The following is a 12737-nucleotide window of genomic DNA, read 5'->3' as shown; positions in this document are numbered from 1 at the left end:
AGCCAGGCCGCCACGCCTTGTCTGTGGGTGGAAAGCAACGCCTCAGCCTGCAAAACCTGCTTCAGCACGTAGTTCCTTCGTCCCTGTAGGATCTTCTCTAGGTGTGTGGTCACTGGTCATTCTTCTATGTTCTAATTCATGATTCTGATTACATTTTTGCTTATTGATTCTTGCGCTGTGAGTTTAATCTTGTTCTGTTCATTGAATCTGCCTATGTTGAATTTGTTTTGTGATCATTCATAAAAGAAGAAAATATATATTTGAACACAGTACATGCCTGCAACGTTCTCAGTTCAGTTTTGTTCTGTTCATTGAATCTGCTATGTTGAATTTTTGATATTAGAGCTTTCCTCAATTTGAGTTTGTTTCCTTGATTTATTTTATTTTATGTTTTCAAACAAATAAAGTTTGTTTCATTGACTCCTAATTTGTAGGTTACTTCAACAGTTGAAAAATTGAGCTTAGAAGGGATATCAGAGAAGATGAATTTAGGAATAGATTTAGAGACTGAGATTTTGGTGTGGCTTCCTCTAAATTCATTGATGGGTTTTAGATGTGTTCAACGGTCTTGGAATGATCTTACTCAGAACCCCACCTTTCTGAAAAGGAGGCACATAAACATGTCTGATAGTCCTAATCTCATGATCCTTCATGAAACAAAACCCTATGTAACTCTTCTCTCATGTCACACCGTAATACACATCAAATCCCTCTTTTCCAACAGCAATTGTCGCACTTTTATAAGAATGGAATCATATGGTAGTTGCAATGGCGTTTTCTGTCTCCAAGGTTTGTGTTGGTTTCATAAGAGTTGTCTTGATGAGTTAATTATGTGGAACCCTACAACTAGAGAGGTCCACCGTGTTCCTCCGAGTCTCTGCCTTGATAACGACTCATGCATGTATGGTTTCGGTGCCGATGATCCCAACAACATCAACTTCAAAGTTGTGAAACTCCATACTAGTTATGGTGGAACTATGAGATCAGCGGAAGTTTATAATTTAAGTACCAACTCTTGGACCCCAACTGAACATCCTCTTCCTTTTACTAAGATCACACGCCAATGTCCGTCCAGATATAACACTCTTGTTAACACCGTTTATCATTGGATTATAAGCAGTTCATACGGCAATCGCCATTTTGTTGCAAATATTCTATGCTTTGACTTCCGCGACAACCAGTTTCACCAACTCAGAGGGCCAACCTTCTCATGTGACTATCGCAACTTTGCATGGGATGGTGTTGCCGAGATCAAAGGTTCCCTTGCTTATGTTGTGCATTGTAACTTCAATGCTCCCGTTGTCTTGAGCATTTGGGTGATGGATCAAAGTGGATGGCACAAAAAGTGCAACATTGGCCCACTTGTGTCAATGTTTCGTATGTGTGGCCTTTGGAAGAATGGCGATCAAATCCTTGGAGGAAAGGTTGGAGAACCACTCACATCGTATGACTATCAAGGCAAATCACTTTACCAATTTCAAATTGATGTTGATTATACTAAATTTCATGAGTATGTGCCAAGCATAGCTCCCTTGTCAATCTAGATAGCTAGGACACCAAACTAGGATATATTTTATTGATGCATGCTAATGGTGTTATTTAGCACTAGCGTCCAGACGGGCACGACTCTTTCTACCGGGCTAACGCATGTAACGCATAAGTAGTATGTTTTTCAACATCAACGTTGCTTTAGTTTTCTTTTTTATATATATCTTCGAGAAAATTATTAGAATTAAAAGAACGATCAAACTTGATAAAAAATGTAAGTTATGTAATTTATGCACTTCTTTGACATGGAGTTACTTAATATATACTTAGTTTTGTGATGCATACTCATCTATCTATGGAGGATGAATATACATGAAACATGAGTGACATTTATGGGGGTGGGTTTGATGAAGACTTTAAATCTTTCATATCCTTAAAACAATTTACAGAAATTAGTACAAATATGCTCTATATTATTTCTCGAGCCATTTGAATCTATCATAAAATATAAAATTCAAAAAATCTAAGGCAAACCAATAGAAGAAATAAGAACAAAACTTTGATAAGTCTTGCAAAGGACGGAGACATTTCAAAAAGAGTGAAACAATGTTTACATATTAGTCGCATCATTTATAAATACTTTGCAATATTTTTGATTGAAAAAGTCAATGTAACATAGCAAGTGGAATGTTAATTAACTTGGGATATATATGTGATGTTCTTGTTTGAGAAATTTTGGAGTAATAGAAGGCAAGAGCCCCTACCTACAACCACCCCTTACCTAGTATTCAAATCTCTCTCTCTCTCTCTCTCTCTCTCTCTCTCTCTCAAATCGTTGTTCGGTTTCTTAGCTACACGACCATACAACCAAGCATTTTCTCGATTCATCAATTATTTAGTGAAATATTTAGTGGCATTTTTTTATATGAAAACATTTGATTCTAATTAAGTTTGTCCAAGAATAATCCAGTTATTCGGTTCTATGTTCAGTTTGGATTTTTTTTATTATATTGTGCAAGACAATAAAAAGCATACATTTTGTAAGTAAACGGAGATAAGATTTTTATAATCATCACTTCAGGCGTAACAGTATAGTCTTATATGTATGGTAACATGTTTAACTGTATAAACTTTGCATGATACTAATTTCCATGTAATTGAGATAGAAGAAGCGGTTCTCTCGAATTATATTCGTTAAATCAACTTCATCACTTGGCCTTTAATCCAAAATGATCAACAAAATCTAAAAAAGTGTATTATCAAATAGCAGCATGAATAATATAATGCAAATAGAAAATTTGAAGGACTATGAAAAACTGGAATATATGGTTAAAAAAAGCCAAAAAAAAAAAGGAAAGGGAAAGAAAATCAAAATCAACCTAAAACCCAACAATATCTCGATATGTAAGGATAAAGAAGAATGAAACTAAACAAAAAATTATATACAGACCCTTAAGAAAAACATTATATACAGAAAATTGGAGTAGTTTCGTGAAAGAGAGAAGATTCAGATAAAGCATCAGCAGAGAAAGAAATGACATGAGCAGTTTTGTCCTTGGCTATTACAATCATAACATTGTGAGTTCCCTTAAGTGATAATGGTTAAAATTATTATTTCTAAAGCGAGTTCAACAATGATGGAATAACATAATGAAGGAGCAATGCAGTCTAATTATCAATAATTTTTTTTAGGGATCTAATTAACAATCATAAAAGTATGTAATTAGGCTTAACAATACAAAATAAGATTAGGTAATAAGGGAACAAACCCTTACTGCATTTAGTAATCAAGTTTCACATCTTTAATTATCAAGTTTCATGTATAATGATACATGGTATTACATTATTTTGAAATCTCAGACAAACACAAACAATACTTTGCATAGGAAACAAACCCTCACTTTTAAACGCTAAATACGAACATGAACATTACGTTTTGCCCAAGATTGCAGCCTTCTTCTGGAAAGTATGAGGGGAAAAAAATTAGTAAGCAAATTGGAGAAAAAACTGACAAAAGTGATAAAAAAGAGACAACAAAAATCAGATTGAAACGTATTCTTTATAAGTTAAGAGACCAAATGATGTATTAAGCCTATTTTTTTATAAAGTATTGATTACTACATTTCATATTCATGAGTACGTGCCAAGCATAGCTCTCTTGTCAGCCCATCTAGCTAGGGCACACTAGGATATATATTGCTAATACATGAAATGGTTCCTCTTTGGAGATGAAAAGAAGGTTATACTTATACCCTAAGTGACTTTATTTAGCATAGGTGTTATGATAATTGATCAATTATCTTTACCAACATCTATCAAATTTCTCTTTTGTTATTGTCTTTTGATTATGTAGTTGTTGTTATGATGTAAAAATGCAACAGATGTCTTTATTAATATGTATTAAAAACGAAATTTATAAAAAGTGGCTTAAGTAGTTTGATCAGTTGTAGTGCAAATATGTGAGTCTATGCAATGGTCCAAATAATTTCTGTCTTTCTAGAAGAAACAAATGTTCTCTATTGGTTTAGTGAAATATATAAAGCAGGGCATTTGAAACCTAATGTGATATCTTCATGGCCTCAACTCATAGAGCTTTTTGCTTTTGACAAAAAGATGCAATCCCACAAATCTAATGTGTTATCTTCATGACTTTTGTCCATTGTATTAATGCTTGTGCACTCCCATGCAATGCAATGTTGTCCTAATCCATGTCCCCCCCCCCCCCCCCCCCCCTCCCCCCTTTTTTAACAATGTGCAACTTCTTTAGTTTGATCAATGAATGTTCAGGTTGTCCTCGTGAGCTTAGCTCAGCTGGTAGAGACAATGCATAATATATATATGCAAGGTCCGAGGTTCAAACCTTGGCCACCAAAAAAAAATGTTCAGACTTAATATAAGCATCTTCACACTTAGTGTCACCTTTCCACCAAGCATTCTTGAGTTGTGGGAACAATTGGTCAAGACTTAATTTACTTAATTTAGTATAGTGTTATTGCATCAAATTATTATCATATATTGAATAATAGCTATGAATTCTTTAATGAACCATGTTTATTAAATGAGATCAAGCCAAGAATGTTAAACAAGTTAATTGGTTTACTTGGCTTTTGATGCTGAATAGAAAGAATTTAGTGCAGAAACTGGGAGGTGACCAAAAATAAGCTAATGTAATCTCAAGAGCATGACTTTTCTAATAAGATTTTTTATTGACAAGTGGAAATTTTCAATATTAAGCGATAAATTTTACTTTCTTTTAAAAGAAATTCATGTTCCCTGCTTCAAGAGTAGACAGTGTAGTTTTCTCATGTTCTGTTTGAGTAATTGAATTGCATACATAATTGTTGCTCAAAATGGTGAACATATATATACATATAATCTTAGCGTATTTCATTGAATTGCATACATAATTATTGCAACTTATATTACTGGCACAATAGAGTTTACTTAATCCGTCTGTTTATGATTTTGAGAGCAAGAGAATAATATTGCTTCCTAATATTGAAAATATATTTTGAGAGGAAGAGATTGAGAATTCTTCTGATATTGAAAATTATGGATAGCGTGACAAATGATAAGTGGACAATTATTCGGTTCTTGAAAATGACACTCCTAAGATCGCAAATGAGTCAAATTTGGTTGATCTTGGATCAACTAGATAAAAAAAAAAAATTAGATCGGCTCGAAACTCAAACTCGTGGATAACTCGAATCAAATGAATGTTGTGTTTACGAAGATTAGTTTTGCCATCTAAAAAGGCTTAGCGGCGCAGCTGTTGCTCGCTTGATTTCCACTCGTGTATAATTTTTTTGTATATATAAAACATGAAATTGTGGACCAAAATGAAACAGAAGAGAAAAAAAAACTCAAATGAACACAAAAATAGCTCAAGCACTTTCAAGCGGTCTTAAGATTTCAGAATCATGAGTATGTGCCAAGCATAGCTCCCTTGTCAACCCATCTAGCTAACCCTAGGATATATATTGGTAATACGTGAAATGGTTTTATTTAAAGCTATAGTTGTAAAATTTGGAGATTGGCACAAGTTTTTACATATAATAAGGTTGTTCTTTGGAGATTCGCATAAAGTTGATTAAAAATCTTCACACTTAATATAAGCATCTTCACACTTATTGCACGAATGTACCCTTCCACAGAGGGCACTCTTGAGAGAGGACTTGGCTAGGGGAAATCTTCCCTATATGCAAGTTCTGTTGCCTTCCACGGAGCAGATGCATGCCTAGCACCTGCACTGTTCTGCGCAGAATTTTCATTCGAATCACCTTAGCTTGTGGCTTCTGACATCTTTTTGATGTTTAAGGAAACACTAGTTCTTGTGTTTGGGGGAACAATTGATCAAGGCTTATAGATAGAACTGAGAAATTGTTAATTCTATTATTGTTGATTTTGCGTTACAATCAATCTTATCAGATGCATTTTCTTGATAAATTGTCTTTTTTTTTTTATTTTTCTTGCAAATCAGGTTGTGCACATGCCTTTTTGTATCTTACCTTTTTTCATATGTCTATGAGTTAATGTCTGTAGAGAAATGACTTAAAATTGTGATGTTGTGAAAGCTGAAAATGCGCGATTTTCAGAGGCGAGGCGCGATTTTGCTGGCAGAATGGATGGTTTCTGCTGAAGCAAATCATGGCGCGATTTTGTGCAGTGTGACACGATTTCTGGATAAGGTCGTTGTACCTTGGGTCGTACACAATGAACTGTGGCGCAATTTTGGATGGCGCAGCGCGATTTTGACAGATCTGTCACACTATTTAAGCACACTATGACCCATTTAGTGAATAAGTTTGGTGAATCTCATGGAAACCAAAGGAGGAAACTTTTAGGGTTTTAGATACTAACGGTTGAGGGTCTTTGGGTGAGGTTCAAAGCTTCAAGATGTGAATCTTGGAGAACCAAAAGAGGGGGGCTCTTGGGAAAAGGGTTGGTGCCTTTTGGGGAAGATTCATGGGGTTGGGAAACACATGAGTGGAGAGTCTTTTGTGAGCAACTTGGGTGAGTCTTGTGAAACAAAAAGAGAAGATCCTTAGGAAATCAAAGCTAAGGGTTGGTTCTCTTTTGGGGGTTAGATTCTAGAGTTGGGAAGCAATTGTAAACACCTTGGGAAAGTGAAAATTCATGAGTGTATTGTTCATTGGTGAGATTGGGTAAATGGGTAGAAATTAGGGTTGTTCTTTGTGAGCTTGTTTAAGCTAATTTCTTGTAACCCATTTTGTATCTCTTTGTAAGAACTCATTGATAGTGAATTGGAGAGATCAATCTCTCCTTCAGAGTAGGTCAAGTTGGACCGAACTAGGTGAACATTTCATGGTATTGTCATCTTTTCTTTACTCTCTTTATCTTGTTTATTCCTTGGTTGGATTGTGGTTTTGCTATGCACTTGATTATAGACTAGGTCTATATATTGTTGTTGTTGCTTGAGGTTATTTACATTAATTTGGTTATTGGTTGTCATTGATACTTGCTCCACGAATTTAAATTTTATTGATGTGAGGTTTGGAATTTGATACCGAATTCACACCATAAACATTTGTATTTGCCTTTGTATCTTGGCTATGCAAATCGTAGTAGCAAACAAAAACTCAAACTCATAAAACATTTGCTACTCTTAAATTAGTTTTCAATACAACGTTCTAAACATGTTTGAAGAAAAAAAACATTAAAAATTTAGTTTTAACAAAGACTAAACTCAGAAAGTCACTATTTTGTATGGACCGAAACATATTTAACTCTCGAAACATATTTAACTCTTGGAAAATGTAGCTAGCTTTTGGCCTATTTTATTTTACTCAAATTTTTATTGTGCATTAATTATCATATTCATAGGGAAAAGAGACATTAGTAATTTGGAGTTTGGTCAGAAGTTAAGTAGAGTCTGACAAGAATTATTCCACCCAAAAATCGATTTCAGTTTCTTCTTAATAATTCGTCATTTGCTAAAGTTCATTAATCACTTGAGACCAATTACTTGGTTACTCAAACTTTTTGTTAAAAAAACTAAATCAACAAAATCATTATATATATTTTTTATTAATTCTCCTTATTCATTTAATTTAAGCATGCTAAAATAAGCAATTATTCTTTAAAAAAAGTTAAATACTTCGATTTTCAATGTATTGATTACACACATTTTCTTAAGTACTTACTACTTATTGATTACACACATTTTGATATACCAACATTGAGGTGACATTTTCACTTCCCTTATACTCTCAAACAAATTTGTTTATAAGAACATTATATGAGTAAACCATCAAATTGGTCTCTGTATTTGTAACAAATTCTCAAACTGGTCTTCGACTCTATTAATAACTTAAAATGGTCTCTATCTTTGTCAAACGTTTCTCAAAATGGTGTCTGTCTTTGTAAATGATTTACTAACCGAGGGACCTAACTAAAAAACGTTTGACAATGACAGTGACGATTTTAAATTATTAATAGAGTTAGGACCAAATTAAGAATTTGGTACAAAGATAGTGACTAATTTGATGGTTTACTCAATATTATATTATTGGTATCATTCAAAAAGATAACAATATATTATTGGCTACCTGAACAATATATTATCTTAATTATATTGTTTGTGTCATTGAAAAAAGATAATTATAATTTGTTACCATATGAAAGTCCAAATTAATATTCCTAATTTTTTTTTTGTGGTGTAGGACTCGAACACCTTATATATTACTAGACCATTGACCCGTGCTAACGCACGTGTCATTTAAAAAAATTAATACTCACTGAAAAAATAAGACACTGTAGTTTGCTTGAATGTAAAAATTGTCGTGAATCAAAGCAAAATGACAATTACCATAGACTTTGTTATTGTTCCATAATTCTAGTACGTAGTTCCTATAACTGAAGTTCGTTGACATGCAAATACTTTCAATAAGTAAGAAAATGAATAGTACCCAAAAAAGTCCTACACATTACGGAAAACTTCTCTGTAGACCACACTTGATGCAACATCGGTATCATCGCCGTCGTCGTCATTAATCAATATCTTTAAACCACCCCTCGAAGTAACCTGTGATATTGCAATGTACAACTGTCCATGTGAAAAATAACAAAGATGAATCCAAAACGACATCTAAAAATTTCAATAAATAGATAGCTACCTCAGTTGACTCAATCATGCTTTCAATTGTCATTCGGTTAGTGTTGAGCAAGTCATCTGATAAAGACGCGGAGCTGTTCGTTGAAATTTGGCTGACACTTCAGGTGAACTGTATTGATGCATTTTTCATTCTAATAAAATGGCACCAATGTTAATAGAAGAGTGGTGAGACCTCCAGACAACTTAATTATGACCAAAAAAACTTGTCTTTATTCTAAAGCATATGAAAATATAAATGGTTACCGTGTCATGTACGCAGCGACATCAGGCAAATCGCCATTAAGTATCAGCTTAGTCCCATTAAAGGCATTAACAACTCCCATAGCACCTAATTTTTTTAAAAATCAACAGCAAGTGAACATAATTTCCCATTTCATTGTTGATATCAGCAGAAAGCAAAAACTTAAAACACGACATACCTAAATACACGCGTGTCTTGCAAAACTGCAATATCAATATAGTAGGTGTGTCGTTGTCATGGTTGCCAAAAAAGGTCACAATTTTGTCGCCATGTTCACCCCAAAGAGAGCAATGCAAGCGGTTGTTTCTGTAATAAAATATTACCAAAATATCAATTCAGAAACATAAGGTATATTAAAATTATATTACAACCAGGTACAAAGAAAGAGACAAATCTTACTCAAGATCTTCTAAAGTGAGATCAATAACCCTGCTTTTCCTTCTGTCCTTTTCAGTTTCCCTTATATCACCTCTTTCAATTACATGACCAATAACATCTGAAATTACGTATACAAAAGCAAAACCAAATGTATGAAATTCCTAAACGAATGCTTATAGGTAGAAATAATGTACAACACACATTCAGAATTCAAGTCCTACCCGTAGATACTTCCTCGACAGTTGAAGAGAGAATTTCATTGAATGGCTTGAACTCAAAAACGTTCATAGGGATAGCAGGCAAGTGTACTTTGGTAAAAGTTGAATTGTGCATCATACTAAGCTTATGTTTGTGTGAAGTTACCTTATAAGGACTTTCATTAAAATCTACAATTGCATTTTCAAGCTGATATGTACCCCCTTCTTGAACCATGGACCTGAACTTTGCCACCAAATCTTTTCTAGCTGTGGCGTGAATACGTCCACCCTGTTGACGACAACAACAACATTAAACAGCTGGTTAAATTACATAACTAAAAAACAAAAATGACATTACTTTAATTTTAAAGTTAAGAGTGCAAACATGCAGAAACCTTTTCATCGACCAGTAACATGTTCATGAAAATGATGCTAGTGGGGACCTTCTTTTCTCGAATCAACCAAATGTGAGCAACTCGCACACACATCTTGAGATTCTTTCTTCCTCCAGAAACAGCTGAGATTGGAGTGTATTTGGCAGACATCATTGGCTTGTTTTTTCCTTTCCAAGAAAGAGGATGCTTATTTAGATTGAGATGGTTTGGCTAATAGGTTATGATATATTTATAGGAAAAAGGTGGAATATGTGTGAGTAGGATATGTCGGTTGAGCAATAAAGAGTATTAGTTATCAGGATAAGCACAAAATAGTGGAACAAAATTAGGAAGTGGCCAACATTTTAGGATAAAGATTAATATGAATAAAATGAAATTAATATTGTTGATGGGGCACTTTGTTTTAATTAAGAATTTACATTTTTTTTTTACTTAAGAATTACCATAGTTGATTCGCCAAAACATATTTTAGAGATGTGGATGAAATGTGTAATAGTTACTTGAATGAGATGAATTATGATTTTTAGTTTGTTTCCACCCAAAACATATTTTAGATATGTGGATGAAATCCCCTACTTATTTGAATGAGAGAAATAAGGATTTTCGTTTGTTTCCACCAAAAAGTTACTTTAGAGATGTGGATGAAATCTCTTAGTTACTTGAATGAGAAGAATTAGGATTTTTAGTTTGTTTCCACCGAAAACATATTTTAGAGATGTGGATGAAATCCCCTACTTATTTGAATGAGAGAAATAAGGATTTTAGTTTGTTTCCACCAAAAAGTTAGATTAGAGATGTAGATGAAATCTCTTAGTTACTTGAATGAGAGAAATTAGGATTAGGATTTAAGTTTGTTTCCACCCAAAACATATTTTAGAGATGTGGATGAAATCTTTAGTAGTTACTTGAATGAGAGGAATTAGGATTTTTAGTTTGTTTCCATCCAAAACATATTTTAGAGATGTGGATGAAATCTTTAGTAGTTACTTGAATGAGAGGAATTATGATTTTTAGTTTGTTTCCACCCAAAACATATTTTAAAGATGTGGATGAAATCCCCTAATTATTTAAATGAGAGAAATAAGGATTTTAGTTTGTTTCTACCAAAAACTTAGTTTAGAGATGTGGATGAAATCTCTTAGTTACTTGAATGAGAGAAATTAGGATTAGGATTTTAGTTTGTTTCCACCCAAAACATATTTTAGAGATGTGGATGAAATTCCCTAATTATTTGAATGAGAGAAATAAGGATTTTAGTTTCTTTCCACCAAAAAGTTAGTTTAGAGATGTGGATGAAATCTCTTAGTTACTTGAATGAGAGAAATTAGGATTAGGATTTTAGTTTGTTTCCACCCAAAACATATTTTAGAGATGTGGATGAAATTCCCTAATTATTTGAATGAGAGAAATAAGGATTTTAGTTTCTTTCCACCAAAAAGTTAGTTTAGAGATGTGGATGAAATCTCTTAGTTACTTGATTGAGAGAAATTAGGATTAGGATTTTAGTTTGTTTCCACCCAAAATATATTTTATAGATTTGGATTAGTAATTGTTAGTAATAATGTTAAGAGGAGACGTTACACAACTATGCTACTAAATTGATTCTAGTAATTGTTACTAATAATGTTACTAAAAGCCATGTTACTAAAATGCTTCAGTAACACAACCATGCTACTAAATTGATTCAGCAACACAAAAACAAACACAAATATATAAATCAAAAAGCAAAGCAAGCAAGGCTAAATTATTTATGAAATTCAAGGGACATTTGCTAAATTCAAAGACAAAAAAAATAGATGCTTCCAAAACTTTAAGAAACTAAAACTTAAAATTCAAATTGAAAAGGTCTTGCACAATTTATCTAAACATGGACTAATTGTAAATAACATCAAGGTAGATGGTATCATGTGACCCAACCATCGGAGCATCCCCTCTGATCTTCACACCTTGTTGGACTTAGGATCAGTCAATATTGCATAGCGCCCAATTTGATCTCCGAAATCACCGCCAAACATGTTTGGCAAGCATACTGCACCCTAAAAAAATAACAAACAAAAACATCACAAACATTGATAAAATAGAATGCAAATAATTAAGAATAGGTATATTTCGCAAAAAACACATACAACATCAATGTCATATTCAACGATATATGATCTGTATTTCAGTCTGAGCTTGTTGATTGCTTTGTCAAGATCGGAAAAAGAGTTTTTCACCAACGGACCTACAAAAGATTGAAAGGGATTGAAAGAATGATTTATACTTTCAAACAGCGAGGAATAAGAGCAAAAATCTATATATTTAGTTTAAACCAGAGTGGAATGAAGATATGGTTACCAGTGAGGTAGTGGTATGACAACAAAGTTTGAATGTTTCTGGAAGCCATGTTGATTAAGAAATTTCGGTTTAAGAGAAAGGTATGGTTTTAGAAATAGATTTCGGTTTAGGAGAAAGGATTTAAATATATTGGTGAGGGTTTGGAGGAGGGGAGTTAGGAGATATGGTTTATGGAAATCAATTAGATAGGTTTTAGGGGGAGTGAAGTTAGGAAATCATGGTTAGGGTTTCGAGGAGGGGAATTAGGAAATATGGTTAGGTTTTGAAGGAGGGAAAAGTTGCTAAAATATTAGGTTAAAATATTTGGTTAAAATTAGGGCAACCAAGTATATTTCGCAAAAAACACATACAACATCAATGTCATATTCAACGATATATGATCTGTATTTCAGTCTGAGCTTGTTGATTGCTTTGTCAAGATCGGAAAAAGAGTTTTTCACCAACGGACCTACAAAAGATTGAAAGGGATTGAAAGAATGATTTATACTTTCAAACAGCGAGGAATAAGAGCAAAAATCTATATATTTAGTTTAAACCAGAGTGGAATGAAGATATGGTTACCAGTG

At 33.4% G+C, this 12737-nt stretch overlaps 2 protein-coding genes across 2 annotated transcripts; one reads left to right on the top strand and one right to left on the bottom strand.

Moving 5' to 3' along the window:
• The first annotated feature begins 746 nt into the window (after nucleotides 1–746).
• LOC11414557 (uncharacterized) lies at nucleotides 747–1544 on the top strand. The gene has a single exon (XM_003589316.2). It carries the CDS (start codon nucleotides 747–749, stop codon nucleotides 1542–1544), a length of 798 nt encoding a protein of 265 aa, XP_003589364.2.
• Nucleotides 1545–8862: 7318 nt separating this feature from the next.
• Nucleotides 8863–9674, bottom strand: LOC11414554 (uncharacterized). Its single transcript, XM_024774182.2, has 4 exons — nucleotides 9464–9674; nucleotides 9264–9360; nucleotides 9043–9170; nucleotides 8863–8951 (listed from the first exon to the last, which is right to left on the bottom strand). The coding sequence occupies exons 1-4, from the start codon at nucleotides 9672–9674 to the stop codon at nucleotides 8863–8865; spliced, it is 525 nt and encodes a 174-aa protein (XP_024629950.1).
• Between the last annotated feature and the right edge of the window lie 3063 nt (nucleotides 9675–12737).

This window comes from Medicago truncatula, chromosome 1 (genome assembly GCF_003473485.1).
Source record: "Medicago truncatula cultivar Jemalong A17 chromosome 1, MtrunA17r5.0-ANR, whole genome shotgun sequence".
NCBI classification, from domain to species: domain Eukaryota; kingdom Viridiplantae; phylum Streptophyta; class Magnoliopsida; order Fabales; family Fabaceae; genus Medicago; species Medicago truncatula.
Note: the sequence above shows the minus strand (reverse complement) of the source record. Positions and strands in the feature narration are given on the sequence as shown.

Excerpts from the sequence above, each read along its gene's own strand:
- LOC11414554 (XM_024774182.2), bottom strand. The coding sequence starts at position 9,674 with ATGGTTCAAGAAGGGGGTACATATCAGCTTGAAAATGCAATTGTAGAT. Across the intron at positions 9,361-9,463 it reads TGTCGAGGAAGTATCTACGG|ATGTTATTGGTCATGTAATT; the intron begins GTAGGACTTGAA and ends ACGTAATTTCAG. Across the intron at positions 9,171-9,263 it reads CTCACTTTAGAAGATCTTGA|AAACAACCGCTTGCATTGCT; the intron begins GTAAGATTTGTC and ends ATTTTATTACAG.
- LOC11414557 (XM_003589316.2), top strand. The coding sequence starts at position 747 with ATGGAATCATATGGTAGTTGCAATGGCGTTTTCTGTCTCCAAGGTTTG.